The following is a 23,053-nucleotide window of genomic DNA, read 5'->3' on the forward strand; positions in this document are numbered from 1 at the left end:
CTCACAACCTCTCCACTATCAGATTGCCAGTTTGCTTGTCTGACATCTGGTCCTGGATGAGCAGGATTTCCTGTATTAAATACTGAGGGGATTGAAGTCATCATTTTCAGTTCCCACCACAATCTCTACCACCTAGCCACCAAATCCATTCCTCTCCTTGGCAACTGTGAGGCTGAGCTAGACTATTTGGAGCCTTGGACATCATATTTGACCTGAAGATGAACTTCTGACCACTTGCTTCATTGCCAAAACACGCTACATCCTTATAATCACATGTCTCTGCCACAGCCTCAGCTGAAGTGTTGCTGAAACTTTCACGCTGACCCTTGTTACTTCTAGACTTGACTATTCCAACACAATCATGGCTGGCCTCTGATCTTTTAACCTGCAGAAACTTGAACACATCCAAACCTCTGCTGCCTTTATCCTAACTTGCAACAAGTCCTATTCATCCATCACCCATGCTTGTTGACTGACACTGACCTCTGGTCCATCAACATCTCAATTTTAAAATTTTCATCCTTGTTTCCAAGTCCCTCCATGGCCTCATGTTCATCCTTAGCTCCATAACTTCCTCCAACTCTATACAGCTCTCCATCTGCATTCCTCCAATTCTGGCCCATGTGCATTGGATTTTAATTATTCCACCATTGACAGCAATGGCTTTCACTGCCTGAACCCTAGGATCTGGAATTCCTTCCTTAAGCTTCCATGCCAGTGTCCTCTAAGATGCTCCTAAAATCCTAGCTTTTGGTCACAGTCCCAAAATCTCCATATGTGCCTTGGCATCAAACAAATGTTTGATAATATTCCTGGGAAATACCTTGCAATATTTTACTATGTTAATGGTGCTAATAAATGCAAGCAGCTGTTGTTCCTTCGTCAGCTCAGGAATCTGCCTCAAGACCAAGCTGCAATGACAGCAGAAAGTCTTGGTAAGTAAGACTGTTCAGGCTCCATGTACATGAAACAAAAAGAAAATGTAATCTTGCACTGCCACCAAACCTAGGAGAGAGGATTGATTCAAACACGTTCTTGCCTGGTGCAAAGGGGAAAAGATGAAGCGTTCATGATATTCCTACCCAGTCAACTGTAGCAGCACAGTAGAATTGGAATAGATAAAACCAAAATACTGCAGATGCTGGAAATCTGAAACAAAAACCTGGAAAAACTCAGCAGGTCTGACAGCATCTGCGGAGAGGAATACAGTTAATGTTGTTTCGAGTCCATATTACTCATCAGGACTAAGGAAAAATAGAAATGAGGTGGAATATAAGCTGGTTGAAGGGGGGCAAGACAGGTAGAGCTGGATAGAGGGCCAGTGATAGGCAGAGGCAAAGAGATTGATAAAGATGTCATAGGTAAAAGGACAAAGGGGTGTTGACGGTGGTGATATTACCTAAGGAATGTGCTAATGACGACATTAAGGGTAGAAAGCAGGACGAGCAAGTGACAGATGGCCCTAGTGGGGGGATGGGGTGGGGCCGAGAGAAAGGGATCAAAATAGGCTAAAAGGTAGAGATAAAACAATGGACGGAAATACATTTAAAAGTAATGGAATTAGGTGGGAAATAACAAAAATATAAAAAATTATTGGAAAAAGGGGGATCGGAAAGGGGTGGGGATTGAGAGAGTTCATGATCTAAAGTTGCTGAACTCAACATTAAGCCCGGAAGGCTGTAAAAATGCCTAGTTAGAAGATGAGGTGCTGCTCCTCCAGTTTGCGTTGAGCTTCACTGGAACATTGCAGCAGGCCAAGGATGGACATGTGGGCATGTGAGCAGGGTGGCCACAACCAGGACTGTCCCGGCAGACCAATCGTGTCAACCTGATCCTGGCCCATGGAACTCATTTCTTGCTATCTCGACTCCATTCTCTCTCCCCTTGTCCAGTCTTTTCCCACCTACATCCGCGATTCCTGACACCCTACACATCAACAATTTCCAGTTCCCTGGCCCCAACTGCCTCCTCTTCACCATGTACGTCCAATCCCTCTACACCTCCATCCCCCACCGGGATGGTCAGAGGGCTCTCCACTTCTTCCTCGAACAGAGGCCTGAACAATCCCCATCCACCACTACTCTCCTCCGTCTGGCTGAACTTGTCCTCACTGAACAATTTCTCCTTAAACACATCTCACTTCCTCCAAATAAAAGGTGTGGCTATGGGTACCTGCATGGGCCCCAGTTATGCCTGTCTCTCTATGGGGTATGTGGAACATTCCTTGTTCCAGTCCTACTCAGGCCCCCTCCCACAACTCTTTCTCTAGTACATTGACTGCTTCGGTGCTGCTTCATGCTCTTGTCTGGACCTGGAAAAATTTATTAATTTGGCTTCCAATTTCCACTCCTCCATTTTCACATGGTCCATTTCTGACACTTCCTTTCCTTGACCTCTGTCTCAATTTCTGGTGAAAGACTGTCCACCAATATTCATTACAAGCCTACCGACTCCCACAGCTACCTCAACTACAGCTCCTCACAGCCTGCTTCCTGTAAGGACTCTATCCCATTCTCAGTTCCTTTGCCTCCGTCGCATCTGTTCTAATGATGCCACTTTCCAAAACAGTTCCTCTGACATGTCTTCCTTCTTCCTTAACTGTTTTTCCACCAACGGTGGTTGACAGGGCCCTCAACCGTGTCCAGCCCATGTCCCGCGCATCTGTCCTCAACTTCCTCTCCCTCCCAGAAACATGATAGGGTCCTCCTTGTCCTCACCTATCACCCCACAAGCCTCTGCACTCAAAGGATCATCCTTCGCCATTTCCGCCAACTCCAGCATGATGCCACCACCAAACACATCTTTCCTTCATCCCCCACCCACATTCCGCAGGGATAGTTCTCTCCGGGACACCCTGGTCCACTCCTCCATCACCTCCTACACCTCAAACCCCTCCTATGGCATCTGCCTATGCAACCACAGAAGGTGCAACACCTGCCCCTTTATTTCCCCCCTCTTCACTGTCCAAGGGCCCAAACACTCCTTTCAAGTGAAGCAGCATTTCACTTGCACTTCCCTCAATTTAGTCTACTGCATTCGCTGCTCCCACTGCAGTTTCCTCTACATTGGAGAGACCAAACGCAGACCGGGTGACCACTTTGCAGAACACCTTCGGTCTGTCCGCAAGCATGACCCAGATCTCGTCGCTTGCCATTTCAACACACCACTCTGCTCTCATGCCCACATGTCCGTCCTTGGCATGCTTGTTCCAGTGAAGCTCAACGCAAACTGGAGGAACAGCGTATCTTCCGACTAGGCACCTTACAGCCTTCCAGGCTTACTATTGAGTTCAGCAACTTTAGATCATGAACTCTGTCCTCCATCCCCACCCCCTTTCCGATCGCCCCCTTTTCCAATAATTTATAATTTTTTATATTTTTTTTAATGTTTTTCTTTTCCCACCTATTTCCATTATTTTTTAAATGTATTTCCATCTATCGTTTTATCTCTACCTTTAAGCCTATTGAGAGTCCTTCCCCCCACCTGGGCCGTCACTTGCTTGTCCTGTTTTCTACCCTTATTAGCACATTCCTCAGGTAATATCACCACCATCAACATCCCTTTGTCTTCTTGTCTATGACATCTTTGGCAATCTCTTTGCCTCCACCTATCACTGGACCTCTATCTAGCTTCACCTGTCCCACCTCCCTTCAACCAGCTTATGTTCCACCTCATTTCTATTTTTCCTAGTTCTGAAGAGTCATACGGACTCGAAACATTAACTGTGTTCCTCTCCGCAGATGCTGTCAGACCTGCTGAGAATTGGAATAGAAGTGAGAGTTCAATTCCACAATGTCTCAAATACACTGCCCTGGTTTCCCATGTGCTCACCTATTTCAAGCAATCTATTTTATTGCTGGCACTGGCAGTAGGAGGTTATTAGTTGTGCATTCTAGTTAATTTTAGAATTTCATTGCACATTTGATAGGTATTCAAAATAAACATTTGAGTTTTGTTTATATTCAACAGCACAACATGACCCATCACCTTCACCAGTTACCTGATGTTTTATAAAATGAGCAAGTTATTTCTTGAAAGGCTAAACACCAATTCTTACTCATTGACAGGTCCTTCCATACCTTACATATTTTGACATGTTTTCGGCAGAGTCCCATTCTCATCCTGCTCTCAAATTCTCCTTCAGAGGTACTGCACCCCATTACCCCTTCACAAAGGCACTCTTAATGCATCTCATTCAGAGGAGCTCCACCAGCCCCCATGCTACCCCAAGGGGCTTTCCTTCAAGGTACACTTTCAATTTCTCTTGCATGGAAGAATGGTCTTCACAATATCTACCTGAATACACTCTTCACTGCTGATCCTGACTCCCAGCTCTTAACTGGCACTCCTGCTTCATTTTAGGAGGGGATTTTCTGCTTCATGCTGTGTACAGGAATTTTTGATGTAATCAAAATAACGTTGCATCAGGAAGCAGAGTGGTAGCTGTCTTGCACCATCCAAATCCATACTTCCCAAGGCTCAATTTGCTGGCCCAAACAGAAGAATGTAATATTCAGTACCTAAACTGGTCATGGTTCAGGATCCTATTACTTGAAAAAGGCTTGGGCATGATGATTTTAATGTGTGGTTCAGGTAGAAGCAAAGATTACCACACAAAATTAAGAATTCATGGTGTAGGGGAACGCATATTAGCATGGGTAGATGATTGATTAGCTAACAGGAAGCCAAGGAAAGATAAATGATCATATTCTGCCAACCTGAAAATAGAGTGTGGAGTATCTACATCAATGGCTTGAATGAAGGAGGCAAATGTACAGCAGCCAAATTTGCAAATGACACATAGGAACATAGAAAACAGGAGGCAGCCATTTGGCCCTTTGAGCCTGTTCCTCCATTCAATATCAAGGCTGATCTTCTACCTCAATTCGTAATCCTGCACTCTCCTGATAGCCCTTGGCACCTTGAGTGCCCGTAAATCTAGTTCCTTCTTAAATATATTCAGTGGCTTGGCCTCCACAGCCTTCTGTGGTAGAGTTCCACAGGTTCACCACCCTTTGAGTGAAGAAGTTTCTCCTCATCAGTCATAAATGGTCTACCCCACATCCTGAGACTGTAATCCCTTGCTCTAGACCACCCCCAGCCAGAGGAAATATTATCCCTGCAGCCAGCCTGTCCATCCCAGTCAGAATTTTATGCTTCAATGATATCCCCTCTCATTCTTCTAAGCTCCAGTGAATACAGGCCTAGTCAGCCCAATCTCTACTCGTACGACAATCCTGTCATCTCAGGAATCAATCTGGTGAACCTTCGCTGCACTCCCTCTATGGCAAGTATAACCTTTCATAGAAAAGGAGACCAAACCTGCACCCAATGCTGCAGGTGTGGTCTCAATGAGGCCCTGTACAACTGCAGTAAGACTTCCTTGCTCCTGTACTTAAGTTCCCTTGAAGGCTAACATACCATTTGCCTTCCTAACCGCTTGCTGCATCTACATGCTTGCTTTCAGTGATTGGTGTACAAGGACATCCAGGTCCTTTGTACAACATTTCTCAATCTATCACCATTTAAATAATATTCTGCCATTGTTTTCCCTACCATTTATTCACGTTATACTGTATCTGCCATGTATTTGTCCACTCAACCTGTTTAAATCACTTGAAGCCTCTTAACACCCTCCTCAGTACTTACATTCCCACCAAGCTTTGTCTCATCAGCAACAGTGGAAACATTACATTTGGTTCCCTCATCCAAATCATTGATATATATTGTGAATAGCTGGGGCCGCAAGCACTGATCCCTGCAGCACCCCACTCATCACCACCTGCCATTCTGAAAAAGACCCATTTATTCCTGTTTCCTGTCTTCAAGCCAATTCTCAATCCATGCCAATATATTATCCACAGTCATATGTGCTTTAATTTTACACACTGACCTCTTGTGTGGGACTTTATCAAAAGCTTTGAAATCCAAATACACCATACCTACTGGTTCTCCCTTATCTATTCTGCTAGTTACATCCTCAAAACTCCAGGAGGTTTGTCAAATGTGATTTCCCTTTCATAAATCCATGTTGACTTTGTCTGATCCAGTTGATATTTTCTTAGTGTCACATCCTTTATAATACACTCTAGCATTTTCCCTACAACTGATGTTAGGCTAACTGGTCTAATTTGCTGTTTTTCTCCCTCCCTTTTTATTAAATAGTAGGGTTACATTTGCCACCCTCCAATTTACCATGACTGTTCCAGAATCTACAGAATTTTGGAAGATGACAACCAACGCATCCACTATTTCCATGGTCACCTCCTTTACTACCCTGGGATGTAGATTATCAGGCCCAGGGGATTTATCAGCTTTCAGTCCCATTGATTTCTCCAGCACTATTGTTTTACTGATGTTAATTTCTTTCAATTCCTCCTCGCTAAACCCATGGTTCCCTTGTATTTCTGGGAAATTTGCATCTTCCTCCTCTGCCATTTCCTTGTTTTCTATTATAAATTCTCCCATTTCAGACTAAGGGACCTACATTTGCCTTCACTAATCTTTGTTTTACATACTTATAGAAGATTTTACAGTCTGCTTTTATGCTCCTCGTAAGTTTACTTTCATACTCTTTCCCCTCCTTTGCTGAGTTCTAAACTGCTCCCAATCCTCAGGCTTGCTACTTTTTCTAGCAACTTAATATGACCCCTCTTTGGATCTAATACTATCCTTAATTTCTTTTGTTAGCCATGGCTGAGCCACTTTTCCTGTTGCATTTTTGCACCAGAAAGGAATGTATAACTGTTGCAATGCATACATTTGTTCCTTAAATATTGGCCATTGTCTATCCACTGTCATGCCTTTTAATGAAGTTCCCCAATCTATCTTAAACCAACTCATACTTTTGTTGTTTCCTTTAAGATTTAGGACCCTAGTTCCAGATTGGACTAATTCACCTTCCATCCTAACAGAGAATTCTATTATGTTTTGGTCACTGTTCCCTAAGGGACCCCACACAACAAGATTAATTAAACCTCTCTCATTGCACAATACCAAATCTAGGATAGTCAGTTCCTCAACATACTGGTCTAAAAAAAAAAACCATCTCATACACACTCCCAAGAATTCATCCACCACAGTACTATTGCTAATTTGGTTTGCCCAGTTTATATGTAGATTGAAGTCATCCGTGATTACTGTAGCACCCTTGTTACATGAATCTCTAATTTCCTGTTTAATGCCATCCCCTACCTTATCACTACTGTTTGAAGGCCTATACACAATTCCCACAACTGTTTTCCACCCTTTGTGGCTTCTTAGCTCCACGCAAACTGATTCTACATCTAGATTTTGAACCAATACCCTCTGTCACTATCGCGCTGATTTCATCCTGAATTAACAATGCCACACCACCTCCTTTTCCTTTTTTGCCTATCTGCCTTAAATATTGAGTACTCTTAGAAATTCAGTTCCCAGCCTTGGTCACTCTGCACCATGTCTCCGCAATCATATCATACCTGTTTACATCTGTTTGCGCTGTTAATTCACCTACCTTATTGAAAATGCTCTGTGCATTCAGATAGTGCCTTTAGACTTGTCTTTTATCCTTTATACACTTTTTTGTACTATGGCACTATTTGCTGCTAGCCCTCGTTTCCTCTGCCTTTCACTTTTGCTTTCTCTTTTTCTGTCTTTCATTTCTATCTTTGTTTCCCTCTCAGGTTCCCATCCCACATATTACAAATATGCCTGCGAGGATATTGGTCTCAGTCCAGCTGGAGTGCAACCTGTCCAAGTCCCGTCTTCCCCAGAATTGGTTTCAATGCCTCAGGAATCTAAATCCCTCCCAAACACACCATCGCTCCAGCCATGCATTCATCTGGTCTATTCTCCTATTCCTCGTGTCGCTAGCATGTGGTACTGGGAGTAATCCTGAGACTATTATCTTTGAGGTCCTGCTTTTTAATTTATTTCCTAGCTTCCTATGTTCTGCTTTCAGGACCTCAACCCTCTTTTTACCTATATAAAAAGCAAAGAACTGCAAATGCTGGAAATCTGAAATAAAAACAGAAACAAATACCTGGAAAAACTCAGCAAGTTTGACAGCATCTGCAGAGAAGAGCACAGTTGACGTTTCGAGTCCTCATGACCCTTCAACAGAACTAAGTAAAAATAGGAAAGGGGTGAAATATAAGTTGGTTTAAGGGCCGGGGGGAGGGGGCTGTTGTTAGGACAAGAAGCCAGTAATAGGTGGAGATAACCAAAAGATGTCACAGACAAAAAGGTATTGAAGGTGGTGATATTATCTAAAGGAATGTGCTAATTAAGAGTAGAAAGCAGGACAAACAAGGTACAGATAGCTTTAATGGGGGTGGGGTGAAGGAGTACTAAAAAGGCTAAAAGGTACAGATAAACAATGGGTGGAAATACATTTAAAAATAATGGAAATAGGTGGGAAAAGAAAAAATCTATATAAGTTATTGGAAAAAACAAAAAGGAGGGGGAAGAAATGGAAAAGGGGTGGGGATGGAGGAGAGAGTTCATGATCTAAAATTTGAACTCAATATTCAGTCCAGAAGGCTGTCCTAGTGCCTAGTCGGAAGATGAGATGCTGTTCCTCCAGTTTGCATTGAGCTTCACTGGAACAATGCAGCAAGCCAAGGACAGACATGTGGGCATGAGAGCAGGGTGGAGTGTTGAAATGGCAAGCGACATGGAGGTCTGGGTAATGCTTGCGGACAGACCAAAGGTGTTCTGCAAAGAGGTCACCCAGTCTGCGTTTGGTCTTTCCAATGTAGAGGAAACCGCATTGGGAGCAACGAATGCAGTAGACTATGTTGAGGGATGTGCAAGTGAAATGCTGCTTCACTTGGAAGGAGTGCTTGGGCCCTTGGACGGTGCGGAGAGAGGAAGTGAAGGGGCAGGTGTTGCATCTTCTGCGGTTGCATGGGAAGGTGCCGTGGGAGGGGGTTGAGGAGTAGGGGGTGATGGAGCAGTGGACTAGAGTGTCACGGAGGGAACAATCCCAAAGATTGTCGCCGGGGAGGTGAATGGAAGATGTGTTTGGTGGTGGCATCATGCTGGAGTTGGCGGAAATGGCAGAGGATGATCCTTTGAATGCGGAGGCTGGTGGGACGATAAGTGAGGACAAGGGGGACACTATCATGTTTCTGGGAGGGAGGAGAAGGTGTGAGGGCGGATGCGCGGACACAGTTGAGGGCCCTGTCAACCACCGTGAGTGGAAAACCTCGGTTAAGGAAGGAGGACGACAGAGGAACTGTTTTTGAAAGTGGCATCATCAGAACAGATGCGACGGAGGCGAAGGAACTGAGAGAATGGGATGGAGTCCTTACAGGAAGCAGGGTGTGAGGAGCTGTAGTCGAGGTAGCTGTGGGAGTTGGTAGGCTTATAATGGATATTGGTGGACAGTCTATCACCAGAAATTGAGACAGAGGTCAAGGAAGGGAAGGGAAGTGTCAGAGATGGACCATGTGAAAATGGAGGGGTGGAGATTAGAAGCAAAATTAATAAATTTTTCCAGGTTTTTAACCTATAACATTGGCAAAGTTAAGTGACACAAAGATGGTAGGAATGCAATTTGTCAAGAGAACAGTCTATAGAGGGAAAAGTGGGAAAAACTTAGCAGGTGCCATAAAATGTGGGGAAAATGTGAACTTGTCCACTTTGGCAGGAAAAATAGAAAAGCAGATTATTTAAATAAACATTTCAGAGCTCTACAGTACAGAGGAATCTGGGTCTCCTGGTACATGAATCAGGAACAGCTAGCATGCAGCTACAGCGAATGATTAGGAATGCAAATAGAATGTAGTCATTTATTGCAAGGGGAATAGAATATAAAAGTAGGGAGGCTTTGCTACAGTTGAGCAGGACCTTAGTGAGACCACATATGGATTAGCGCGTACAGTTTGAGTCTGCTTAAGGATAAAATTACATTAGTTCATAGAAGGTTCACACGACTGATTCCAGGTATGGAGTTATCTTTGAGGGAAGGTTGACCACTGGGCCTATATCCATTGGAGTTAAGAATCAGAGATGGCCTTATTGAAACAAGATCTTGAGGAAACTTGACATAATGGATGCTGAGAGGATGTTTCCATTCATGGGTGAGACTAGAACTAGGGGACAGTTTAAAAATAAAAGGTCTCCCATTTAGGGCAGAGATAAGGAGAAAGTTTTCCTGTGTCATTAGCTTGTGGAATTTGCTTCCTCAGAGACCAGAGGAGGTTGGGTCATTGAATATATTTAAGGCAGAGATGGATAGATTCTTGATTAACAAGGGACCTCCGGTGTTATGGGAAGGCAGACAGGAAAGGGATTTGAGGCCACATTCAAATCAGTCATGATCTTATCAAATAGCGAAAAAGGCTCAAGGGGTCAACTGACCTAAGCCTGCTCCCAATCTGTATGTTTCGTATACATTAATTTTGCTTCAAATTATTATTTTGCCCAGATAGCCCTATATTGGGATGGGCATCAAAGGGAGCTAAAGAGTGACTGAAATGTTGAAATGGGTAATTGCTTCATACAGGTGCCAAACAATGACCCCTTCGTTAATTGGGTCTGGGCATTCAAGGTGCTAGATGTCACAAGATATTGAGAGGAGATTCTTTGAACAGTCAAAGACACCAAGTCTGTTAGGCAATAGCAGGTTGTAAACACAATGATTTCCATGACCAAAGAGTTTGTAGTTTCATATCAAAGTTGGCAAGTAAACAATTGTTTTTTATTAGTGTGTGAATTGATGAACCAATTTTTATTTATTTTTTTACATATTCATTCATGGGATATAGGCATCACTGGCTAGGCCAGCATTTATTTTCCATCCCTATTTACCCGAGGTGGTGGTGAGCTGCCTTCTTGAACTGCTGCAGTCGCTGAAGTGTAGGTACACCCAGTGCTGTTACTGGGGAGTTCCAGGATATTGACCCAGCAATATATTTCCAAGTCAAGATGGTTTGGGACTTGAGGGGAACTTCCAGATGGTGGTGTTCCATTTATCTGCTGCCCTTGTCCTTCTAAATAATTGTGGGCTTGGAAGATGCTGTCTTGGTGAATTTCTACAGTACATCTTATGGATGGTACACATTGCTGCCAATGTGCGTTGGAGGTGGAGGGAGTGAATGTTTGCGGATGGGGTGCCATCAAATGGGTTTTGTCCTGGATGGTATCAAGCTTCGAGTGTTGGAGCTGTACTCAGTCAAGTGGAGAGTATTCCATCACACTCCTGACCTGTGCCTTGTAAATGACCAGGCTTTGGGAGTCAGGTGGTGAGTTACACATGCAGGATTCCTAGCCTCTTACCTGCTCTAGTAGCCAAGTATTTATATGGCTAGTCTGGTTCAGTTTCTGGTCAAGGGTAACCTCCAGGATGTTGATAGTGGGGGACTCAGCAATGGTAATGCCATTGAATGTCAAGGGGCAATGGTTAGATTCTCCGTTGGAGATGGTTATGGTCTGGCACCTTGAGAGATGCAAATGTTACATGCCACCTCAAGCCTGGGTATTGCCGAGGTCGTCTTGTATTTGGACATGTGTTGCATCATGAACCAATGAGTCACAAATGTGCAATGTTCTGCACCAATCAGCAGTGGACATCCCCACTCCCGGCTTTATGATGGAAGGAAGGTTATTGTTGAAGCAGCTGAAGATGGTTAGGCCTAGGACACTACCTCGAGAAGCTCAGGACGTGCTGGAACTGAAATGACTGACCTCCAACAACCACAACAATCTTCCTTTGTGCTAGGTATGGCTCCAACCAGTGCAAAGCTTACCTCAATTCCCAGACTCTGGTTTTGCTAGGGTTCCTTGATGCCACACTCGATCAAATGCTGCCTTAATGTCAAGGGCAATCACTCTCACCTCATATCTGGAGTTCAGCCCTTTTGCCCATGTCTGAACCAAGGTTGTATGAGGTCAGGAGCTGAGTGGCCTTGGTGGAACCCAAACTGACCATCAGTGAGGTTATTACTAAGCAAATGCCTCTTGATAACACTGTTGATGGCCTCTTCCATCACTTTACCGATGATAGAGCGTAGATGAATGGGGTGGTAGTTGGCTGGGTTGGATTTGTCTTGCTTTGTGTATAGATCATACCTGGGCAATTTTCCACATTGCTGGGTAGATGTCAGTGCTTTAACTATACTGGAACAGCTTTGGCTGGGGGCATGGCAAGTTCTGGAGCATGTCTCCAGTACTATTGCCAGGATATTACAGGGCCCATAGCCTTTGCAATATCCAGTGCCTTCAGCTATTTCTTGGTATCATGTGGAGCGAATCGAATTGGCTGAAGACTGGCATCTGTGAGGCTGGGGAGGCAGAGATGGATCATCCACTCGGTACTTCTGGCTGAAGATATTGCAAATGCTTCAGCCTTTCTTTTGCACTGATGTGCTGGGCTCACCATCATTGAGCCTCCTCCTCCAGTGAGTTATTTAAATGTCCACCAGCATTCATGACTGGGTATGGCAGGACAGCAGAACTTAGATCTGATTAGTTGGTTGTGGGATCGCTTAGCTCTACTGCTTGCTGCTTATACTGTTTGGTATGCAAGTAGCCCTGTGTTGTAGCTTCACCAGGTTGACATTTTTAGGCATGCCTGGTGCTGTTCCTGGCATGCCCTCCTGCACCCTTCATTGAACCAAGGTTGATCCCCTGGCTTGGTGGTAATGGTAGTGGGGGATATGCCTGGCCATGAGGTTACAAATTGTGATAATACAATTCTGTTGTTGCTGATGGCTCAGTGCTTCATGGTTGCCCAGTCTCAAGCTGCTAGATCTGTTGGAAATTTATCCCATTTTACCACAGCAGTGCCACACAACACATTGGAGGTTATTCTCAATGTGAAGATGGGGCTTCATCTCCACAAGGATTGTGCGGTGGTCACTCCTACCAATACTGTCATGGACAGCTGCATTTGGGCGAGCAGGTGGGTGAGGATGAGGTCAAGTATGTTTCCCCTCTTGTTGGTTCCCTCACCACCTTCCACAGACCTAGTCTAGCAGCTATGACCTTTAGGGTTTGGCCAGCTCAGTCTGTAGTGTTGCTACCAAGCCACTCTTTGTGATGGATGTTGAAGTCCCCCACCCAGAGTACATTCTGTCCCCTTGTCACCCTCAGTGCTTCCTCCAAGTGGTGTTCAACATGGGGAGCACAGATTCATCAGCTGAGGGGGGAATGGTACATGATAAACAGGAGGTTTCTTTGCCCATGTTTGACCGGATGCCATGAGACTTCATGAGGTCTGGAGTCAATGTTGAGGACTCTCAGGGCAACTCTCTCCTGACTGTATACCGCTGCGTTGCCACGGCCTACCAGTGGGACGAGACATGCCCGGTGATGGTGGTGTCTGGGATATTATCTCTAAGGTATGATTCCGTGATTATGACTATTGTCAGGCTGTTGCTTGTCTAGTCTGTGGGACAGCTCTTCCATTTTTGGCACATGCCCCCTGATGTTAGTAAGGAGGACTTCACACAGTTGACCGGGCTGTTTGCGCCATTGTCATTTCCAGTGCCTAGTTGGACACTGGGTAGTCCGTCCAGTTCCATTCCTTATTGACTTGTTTTTAGTGGTTTGACATAACTGACTGGCTTGCTGGGCCATTTCACAGGGCATTTAAGAGTCAACCACATTGCTGTCAATTGACTTATGCTCAGTGTTGTGTACATTTTATCTACCACTGAATAAAGCAGCTTACAAATTAAACAAAGTAACATCACATCTGGTATTAATTGGGCATACTTGAGATTAAAAGAACTATACATGCATAAGATATGGTATTCACTTGGCAGTTTTGTTATGGAACCAGACTACCTATCACCCTCTGAATACAAAGCTGAGTGTCAACTTTTGTGGAGAAAAAAAAAGGCAAACAGACTGAACTGCAGACACTGAACCAAATTCTTAACATCCAAGCACTCAGTAGTTTAGCAAACTTGGATCTAACTGAATTTGCAATTGGTTTTAATTCCTTTTGCGGTCATGTTCTACCTGTTTAATCTCCTTGCTTAATATACTGGGGAAATATATTTTACAGAAGTGAAACTTGTATGCCTAGACTTTGTCCCCAAATACAAATTCTACCTTCATACAAAGACCAAAATAATGTTTTTGTACGTTAACAACGGAAGGAGGACAAGTGGCATTAGAGGACAAGTGCCAAACTACAACTCAATGGACCTTTGTTCAGATTTCCTGAATATTCTTTACACCAAAAGGAATTTTAACAAAACAAAAATACTGGCCTGTTGACAAGTGATACTTTAATTTCCAGTTCCCTGGTCCGAACTGCCTCCTCTTCACCATGGACATCCAATCCCTCTATGCCTCCATCCCCCACTGGGGATGGTCTGATGGCTCTCCGCTTCTTCCTCAAACAGAGGCCCGAACAATCCCCATCAACCACTACTCTCCTCCATCTGGCTGAACTTGTTCTCACGCTGAACAATTTCCTCTCACTTCCTCCAAATAATAGGTGTGGCTATGGGTACCCACATGGGCCCCAGCTATGCCTGTCTCTTTATGGGATCTGTAGAACATTCCTTGTTCCAGTCCTACTCAGGCCCCCTCCCACAACTCTTTCTCCGGTACTGCTTCATGCTCTCGTCTGGACCTGGAAAATTTTTTAATTAATTTTGCTTCCAATCTCCACTCCATCATTTTCACATGGTCCATCTGACATTTCCCTTCCCTTCCTTAACCTGTGTCTCAATTTCTGGTGATAGACAGTCCACCAATATTCATTACAAGCCGACCGACTCCCACAGCTACCTCAACTACAGCTCCTCACACCCTGTTTCCTGTAAGGACTGCATCCCATTCTCTCAGTTCCTTCACCTCCGTCGCATCTGTTCTGATGATGCCACTTTCCAAAACAGTTCCTCTGACATGTCTTCCTTCTTCCTTAACCAAGGTTTTCCACCCATGGTCGTTGACAGGGCCCTCAACCGTGTCCGGCCCATCTCCTGCGCATCCGCCCTCACGCCTTCTCCTCCCTCCCAGAAACATGATAGGGTCCCCCTTGTCCTCACTTATCACCCCACCAGCCTCCGCATTCAAAGGATCATCCTCCGCCATTTCCGCCAACTCCAGCATGATGCCACCACCAAACACATCTTCCCTTCACCCCACTCCCCAACGACATTCCGCAGGGATCGTTCCCTCTGGGACACCCTGGTCCACTCCTCCATCACCCCCCACACCTCAACCCCCTCCCATGGCACCTTCCCATGCAACCGCAGAAGGTGCAACACCTGATCCTTTACTTCCCCTCTCCTCACTGTCCAAGGGCCCAAACACTCCTTTCAAGTGAAGCAGCATTTCACTTGCACTTCCCTCAATTTAGTCTACTGCATTCGTTGCTCCCAATGTGGTTTCCTCTACATTGGAGAGACCAAACGCAGACTGGGTGACTGCTTTGCAGAGCACCTTCGGTCAGTCCGCAAGCATTACCCAGACCTCCCTGTTGCTTGCCATTTCAACACTCCACCCTGCCCTCATGCCCATCTGTCCATCCTTGGCCTGTGCATTGTTCCAGTGAAGCTCAATGCGAACTGGAGGAACAGCACCTCATCTTCTGACTAGGCACCTTCCGGACTGAATATTGAGTTCAACAATTTTAGATCACGAACCCTCTCCCCATCCCCACCCACTTTCCGATCTCCCCCCACAACCCCCAACGCTTTCCACGCCCCCACAATTTATATAGATTTTTCTTTTCCCACCTCTTTCCATTATTTTTAAATGTATTTCCATCCATTGCTTTATCTCTACCTTTTAGCCTTTTTCGATTCCTTCAGCCCACCCCCACTAGGGCTATCTATACCTTGCTTGTCCTTTCTACCCTTAATTAGCACAGTCCTTAGATAATATCACCACCTTCAACATCTTTGTCCTGTTGTCTGTGACATCTTTTGGTTATCTCCACCTATCACTGGCCCTCTATCCAGCTCCACCTGTCCCACCCCACCTTAAATCAGCTTATATTTCACCTCTCTTCTATTTTTACTTAGTTCTGTTGAAGGGTCATTCGGACTCGAAAGGTTAACTGTGTTCCTCTCCGCAGATGCTGCCAGACCTGCTGAGCTTTTCCAGGTATTTTTGTTTTTGGATTTTCAGCATCCGCAGTTTTTTGCTTTTATCTTAGTGTTTAACCTTTAAATACTTGTATGCAAGTAAATTACACAAAGGTGCAACATCTAGGATTGATTTTCACTAAAAAAGGAGTGCAAGAGCAAATGTATAAAGTTACTCATGAACAGTTGTATATTGAAAAATCAGGCATTAGCCCAATTTTTTGACAAATGGGTTCTGAAAAAGAATTAATCTCCAGTTCAAGAGATTATATGATTAGACAAATATCTTCATTCTGATAAATATATAAGTTGTGTGTTAAAGCTTCATTCTAACATGAGTCTCAAATAGTCACTTGGTAGTACAGAACTTGAGTATTGCTGAAAACAAAAGAGCATGCTGTGCAACGTTTTCATCTTGCACTCATTAGGAAAGATGCAAGAATACCAAATCTCAAAAGGGAACAATAATTTATACTGCATGAGAAGAGGGCACTAATTGGATGACAAGTGGACTCATTGCTCGAGGCATTGCCATGGAGAATATATCAAGAAACAGTTGACTGCCAAGCTTTTGTTTAAATTAAAACCAGGCAAGTCAGCTCTGGCAAAAGCATTACCATGAGGAATGAACCAAGGAATGGCCGCCCCAAGCTTTTGTCTAGTTGAAAAAGATGCAATGCATGGACATGTTCTTTTTGTTTGTAAAGGATAAGGCTTTGCATGTGAATATATGTGCTGTATAAGCTACATGAGTGAGTCATATTGCAAGCCTAAGTGATAATCTTAAATTGGCTATTAGTGTAATTCTTAGCACAATTGGGATGGTTTAATAAAACACTTCCAATCACATCTAATGTTGGACACTATGCTTTGAGTTTTGCAAGCATGGGCTAGTTGAGCATGGTCAATACTTTGCCTGTTTCAAACAGCTGAAGGGATGTGCTGTTTGACGTGATCCACCAGTTGGGTCTAAATTGTTGTTCTCCTTGAGAACTGATATTCTTGGGTCTGTCCTGATGAGTGCAAGACAAAAAGATATTGTCTTTCAGCAATATCTCAGTCTCAGATATAAAATAGTTGAGGAATTTCTCATACTGGTGTTCAATCAGTAAATAGATCTTAGGAATTTCCAAACAGCTACAATTGCTTAGTCCAATCATTTCCTCTGAGGCAAACTTGAGGAGTGATCTTAAAACGAACCATGTTAAGAACTTCCAAAGTTATCAAATATTACAGATGTACCCATCAGGTACACCAGATCTGATATTATGCATACTTTGAAGGCTACAGTTTATAAATTCGATCATTTAAAAGCTTAAAGAACATCTTGTATTGGGTTAAACACAGGAAAACAACTTACCGTAGCAACAACATTTATAGTGTACTGCCGAAAATCTAGAACTGTTACAAAAATAGCTGTAGTTGCATTGATGGACTCGCGTTCTACAGCTGCAGCTGTTGTTGCAGCTTCAAGGACTGATGCTCCAAAGTAGAATACGAAGGCAACAAAATGATAGACAAAATCCTGCAATTGAAAAAGTGACCATTACAAACAGTACTCAAGATGTAAAAAATCAGGGCATTACTTCGAAATCTTGCTGCAGTATAACCTGGCAGTTATTGAAACAAGTTACTTTTACCAATTTCATTATTATTAATAGTGATTGATTAAAGGGTTTTGCAAACATCTTAAGATAATTCTATAATCAATCTTATGAATATATAATTTATGAGGAAGAGAAACATCTAACATGGAATGGAACCATAAATTCTGCAGCTGTCCGGACACAAGTTGCCAGAACCCTAAATGTTCATTAAAAAAAAACGTATCTTCTAGTTCCCCTCATGACTTAGTTGGTTAAGGCGGAGAATCATTGAGTCAGTCATTCTTCAAGATGGTCCCAGGTTTGATTTATGAATATACAAATTAGGAGGAATAGGCCTATCGGCCCTTTGAGCCTGCTCTGCCATTCAATAAGATCATGGCTGATCTGAATATTAACCTCAACTCCTTCCTGCCTACCCCTGATAACCTTTTACCCCTTGTTAATCAAGAATCTAACTCTGCTTTAAAAAAATTCAAATCCTGTTTCCACTGCCTTTTGGGGAGGGGTTCCAAAGACTCAACCCACAGAAAAAAAAATCCTCATCTGTCTTAAACAAGCAATCCCTCATTTTTAAAGTGACCCCCTAGTACAAGATTCTCCAACAGGAAACATCCTCTCTGCATCCAACCTGTCAAAATCCCCAGAACTTAAATGTTTCAATCAAATCACTTCTTACTTTTCTAAAAACTCGTAGATACAAGCCTAACCTTTCCTCATAAGACAACCTGCCCATTCCTTGTATTAGTCTATTAAGCCTTCTCTGAACTACTTCTAAGGCATTTACATCTTTCCTTAAGGAGACCAATGCTGCACACAGTACTCCAGATGTGGTCTCCAAGCCCTGTACAGCTGAAGCATAGCCTCCCTACTTTTGTAATCAATTCCCCTCATCATAAATGATAACATTCTATTAGCTTTCCTAATTACTTGCTGTACCTGCATTCTAGTCTTGTGATTCATGCACTAGGACACCCAGATCCTGCTGAATCTGAGCTCTGCAATCTCTCACCATTTAGATGTTTCTTTTCCCCCCATTCTCACTACTAAAATGGGCAATTTAACAATTGCCCACATGATATTCGATTTGCTGGATCTTTTCCCACTCAACTGTACCTTTGTAGCCTCCTTAAGTCCTCTTCATAACTTACTTTCCTACCTTTCTGTCTTCCCTTCATCCAATTCATTTATACAAACTGTACAAAGTTGAGATACCAGCACTGATCACTGTGGCACACTGCTCGTCACATCCTGCCAACCAGAAATTTATGCCAACTGTTTCCTGTTAGCTAGCCAATCTTCTATCTGTGCCAATATATTACCCCCTACTCCATGAGCTTTTATTTTCCACAATAACCTTTGATGTGGTACCTTATCAAATGCCTTCTAGTAATCTCAGTACACACTGGCTCCCCTTTATCCACAGCATGTGACTCCTTTAAAGAGCTCAATAAATTGGTGAAACAAATCTCAGATATAATTGTACTATAATTAGCCTCAGTACATCTGGAGGGTTGTTGTTCTCAACTGCTATTCATTGATTGGGTAGGTATGTGGGTCAGATGCAGACCAACTCAGGCTCATTAAAAACATACCTTGAACTGAATGGCCTAATCACTTCTGAGGCAACAGCCAATAAGGTTGCAATGAGCAACTATAAAGCCATACCCAATGAGAGGCCATACCCAGCAAGTCGTCAATACTTTCAGGATACATGGGAGAAAATTTACAAGAGGAAAATCTTTTTTCATTTTCAAAATGAAATGACTATTGCAAAAATGTATTAATCTCCGGTAAGGCTCCTGCGTCACTAGAACTAGAAATTGAGAAGAGTATAATAAATTAAACTGTGCTGACTTGATTTTGTAGGAATGAAAGTGGGCTGTTACTTCAAGTAGTGTGAAGGACCTGAACAACAGTTAACAAATGGAAAATGATCAGAGAGTCTTATTAGGAAAGCATAATTTTCATAATATTTTTCTGGTTTGTTGTAAAGTAGGTTTATGGGCAAGTATGTGGATGGTTCTGTGAGATTTAATCACTTTTGGAGTCAAGAGACTGCAAGCTTGAAATTATCAAAAGCAGCTAGGTATAGAAGTGCACTTCAAATGCTAATGAGTAAACATGGATGCTGTCTTAGCATGTAAGGTATGAAGAGAATTTGCATTTTTGGATAAGTGAAGGAATTGTTTGGATTTGAAAGGGATGTTTACAACTAGCCAGATAAGGAAGGCAATGCAATGTGTTCATTTTTCCCCCAAAGGGAAAGGTACAGTCCCAAAGATATATGAAACAATTGAATTTACATATTAGAGAGCGAAACGTATAAAAGGAGAATGAAAGGCTATGTTGGGGGCCATGTGTGATCTAACCTGAGTGTGAGAAACAGCCTTGAAGAAGCCTCCAGCCATTTGTGCATAAGTCTGTTGTGTCCAACAAGTTGGAGAAAGCCATTTGTAATTCCACTATCATGTGGGTACCGTGTTAACCTGTTTTGTTTTTAAATGTAAAATCTATTTCAGACTGTTGTCTTACAGGGGGTGTGTAACTGGGAGTCAGGTTAATTAGGAATTTTAGGATTTATTATAGTATTACGTAACAGTATTATGTAGGTGCATTTTATTGTTAATAATTTAATTTTTAAAATCTCTAAAGGTCTTGGTGGACTCAACTTCTGAATTCAGTGCACACACCTTAAAGTACAAATTACATAACTGTTGTGATAGCATGGCCAAATTTCCCTTGTGGATTTGGTCCACCTGGCACACATGTGCCATGTCATTGCATTTGTTCTCACATTTGGACAACATAATGTTATGTCCAAGCACTCAGCTAACTGGTGAGGAAGAATCCATGAGATGACAAGGCGCTAGCTTCTCAATCTTCAAAGTTGATCGATACTTCCAAAAAAGTGTTGAATCACACTTTCATAAACTAGGCATAATTTACCAGCCAAGAAGAGGACATATGTTCCACAGCTGTTCTCAAACAAGGTACTTTAAATAAGCCAAATGGTTCTATTCTGCTTGGGCCTCATATAGGTAAGTATGATTGCAATCAGACTGTAGACACATCCCAAAGAAACAGAAAAACTGATAGCTGAACAAAATAACAGAACCCAAATATCTTTGGTCACAGACATATTTGCAAATCCAAAGAAAGTATGAGGATATTTTATGGTAGACGCTAGCAGTTCACAATTCAAGAGAGAAACCAAGTCAAAGTCTCAGATTTCAGTCAGCGTATAAACCTTTTGTTATTAGGCTTCTGCTTGTTCAGTTAATTCTTCAGTTAATCCTTTTGACCATATATAGCTGGAAATCCCAGTTTTTATTTAGCCTTCAAAGACTTTACAAATTTTATCCTTCCAAAATTACTTGCATTTGTATAGTTTACTTTAAACAGAGTAAAATATTTCTAAGCATTTGAGGGGCATGCAGTATGTAGAATCTGAGCCAAGGCAGAAGAAATGAGGAGAGGTGAGCAAAAACTTGGTTGAAAAGTTAGGTTTCAGAAGATACGCAAAAAGATGGAAGCTGAAGAGTGGAGGGGCTTATAGGAAGGGAACTGCTGTAAATCAGCCTAGGTGACTGAAAGCTGATGGTAGCGCAAGGCTGGGGGTTAGGGCAGCAGGTGACTAATGCTCAAGGCCAGAATCAGAACAGGGAGCTCAGTGGAGGTGGAGAAACAAAATTTGTTGTAGGTCGCACAGATAGGGACAGGTGGCAAGCCACGGAAAAGTTAAAGACAAAGGCAAACTTTAAATGTGGTTTTGGGGGAACTAGGGGCTAACACAAGTCAACAAGGATATAAGTGATGGTTGGGCAGGACTCAAATAGGATCTTGGATAAGCTGGAATTTATGGGCAGTGAAGGATAGGACTTGATAAGTTACAGCATCTTAGTGAGTTTGGAAGCCTGAAGGCAGGCAGAATTTCAGTGACAGTTGGGCTTAGGTGCAAACAGATGCAGGGCATTTTATAGAGGTAGCAGCTGGCAGTTTTTGTTAACTGAGAGCTGCAAGGTCAATTAGGACATTGAGGTTATGAACACTCCAGTTCAGCCCAAGGCAATGCCAGGGAGGGGTAAAGTCAATGGCAATGGCAGCAGTTTGCAACAAGGACCAAAGATTGGAAGCTTGGCATTTTTGATATTTACCCATAGAAAAAGATGAGATTCCTAACTAGTACCATCGTAGCAAATCACAGGTGAATGCTTTGATTAATTACTATACAAGCTATGAAATATCTGCACAATATTTCAGTTGATTTTTGAAAACATCTTTATACTTGAAATAACAAACCCAATGTCACTATTGGCAAAAAAAATCTTCATATTCCTATTTTTAATTCCTGTGAACTGAAAACAAAAAAAAGTCATGCATACCACCTTAGGAAATAAAAGTTCATCAAGTTATGATCCCAGGTGAGTTATACCCAGACAAGCCTGACCCCAGAGTGGAACCCAGCTGGACAGGTCCCACCTATTATTTGTTTGTTTAGATAAATGGAGAGTAGTTACTGAATGGAGTCACAGAAGTCAGCTAATGAACTTCTAACAAGAATAAAACATTAAACAAGAAAAGATGAACTATATTATAATATTCCTTCAACCACAAGTATATCTTTACAGATATATACAGATTTGTAAGGATAACAAAACAGTTATAAAAGCTATTTTATACTTTAATGGTCCCAGTAGGTACATAGTCCTTGGAAATCTATGGCACCATGTGGGCAGACACACCACACAAACCAAGGGACCAATGCCACCTCAACGAGATGCTATGGGTCTCCCAACTCCCCTTCCCCCGCCATTATGCTTGTCACACCAAGAGCCAACTGGTTTCACTGCACTCAATTTTGAGGGTTTACAACCTCCACTCTCCAAAAAATCTTTGGAATCTTCTCCCGTACTGACACACACACATGCCTTTCACAAGGCATTGCCACTAGGATTTTGAACTCTTTCTGATGTTCCTCTTCCCTGGGTCACCACACATATTCAAGCTGTCTTCCACACACAGCCAAGAACAGTAACCCGCTGCTTCACATGTCCATAGCAAAAAGAGTTACAGACCTTCAGTTGTCTTTTTGGACCTTCTTGCCTCTTGCAAGCTACTTTCTTTTAAATCTGCTTTCTGCAGTTTTTGCCTCCTTAAATCTGAAGCTTGGAGCTTCTCTCTCTGCCCCTCAACTTAATTAACAGGATCTTTCCCAGGTTCCTGTCCTTCCTTTGATTAGAAGGTCTGCTTGGCACTTTCCCCTATTCCACTCCTCTGGATTTTGGGGTCTTTTCTTTTGGGACTTGCTATTTGACCCTTTTGCTCCAGTCTCTCTCTCTGGCAGCTACTTTCAACAACTTTTAGCTTGGGACTGGTTCTCTGTCCCTTCTAGGTGGCTTCTGTTTGGCA

The 23,053-nt window shown here is 42.9% G+C and overlaps 1 protein-coding gene across 1 annotated transcript in view; it reads right to left on the reverse strand.

Annotated features, from left to right (window-relative positions):
* The window catches only part of mal2 (mal, T cell differentiation protein 2), a 64,029-nt gene that overhangs the window by 8,537 nt on the left and 32,439 nt on the right, over positions 1 to 23,053 (reverse strand). The window contains exon 3 of the mRNA XM_041188966.1: positions 17,398 to 17,562. Within this exon, the coding sequence (XP_041044900.1) occupies positions 17,398 to 17,562 (165 nt within the window). The remainder of the gene's footprint in view (positions 1 to 17,397; positions 17,563 to 23,053) is intronic.

Source organism: Carcharodon carcharias, chromosome 6, assembly GCF_017639515.1.
Source record: "Carcharodon carcharias isolate sCarCar2 chromosome 6, sCarCar2.pri, whole genome shotgun sequence".
Taxonomy (NCBI): Eukaryota; Metazoa; Chordata; class Chondrichthyes; order Lamniformes; family Lamnidae; genus Carcharodon; species Carcharodon carcharias.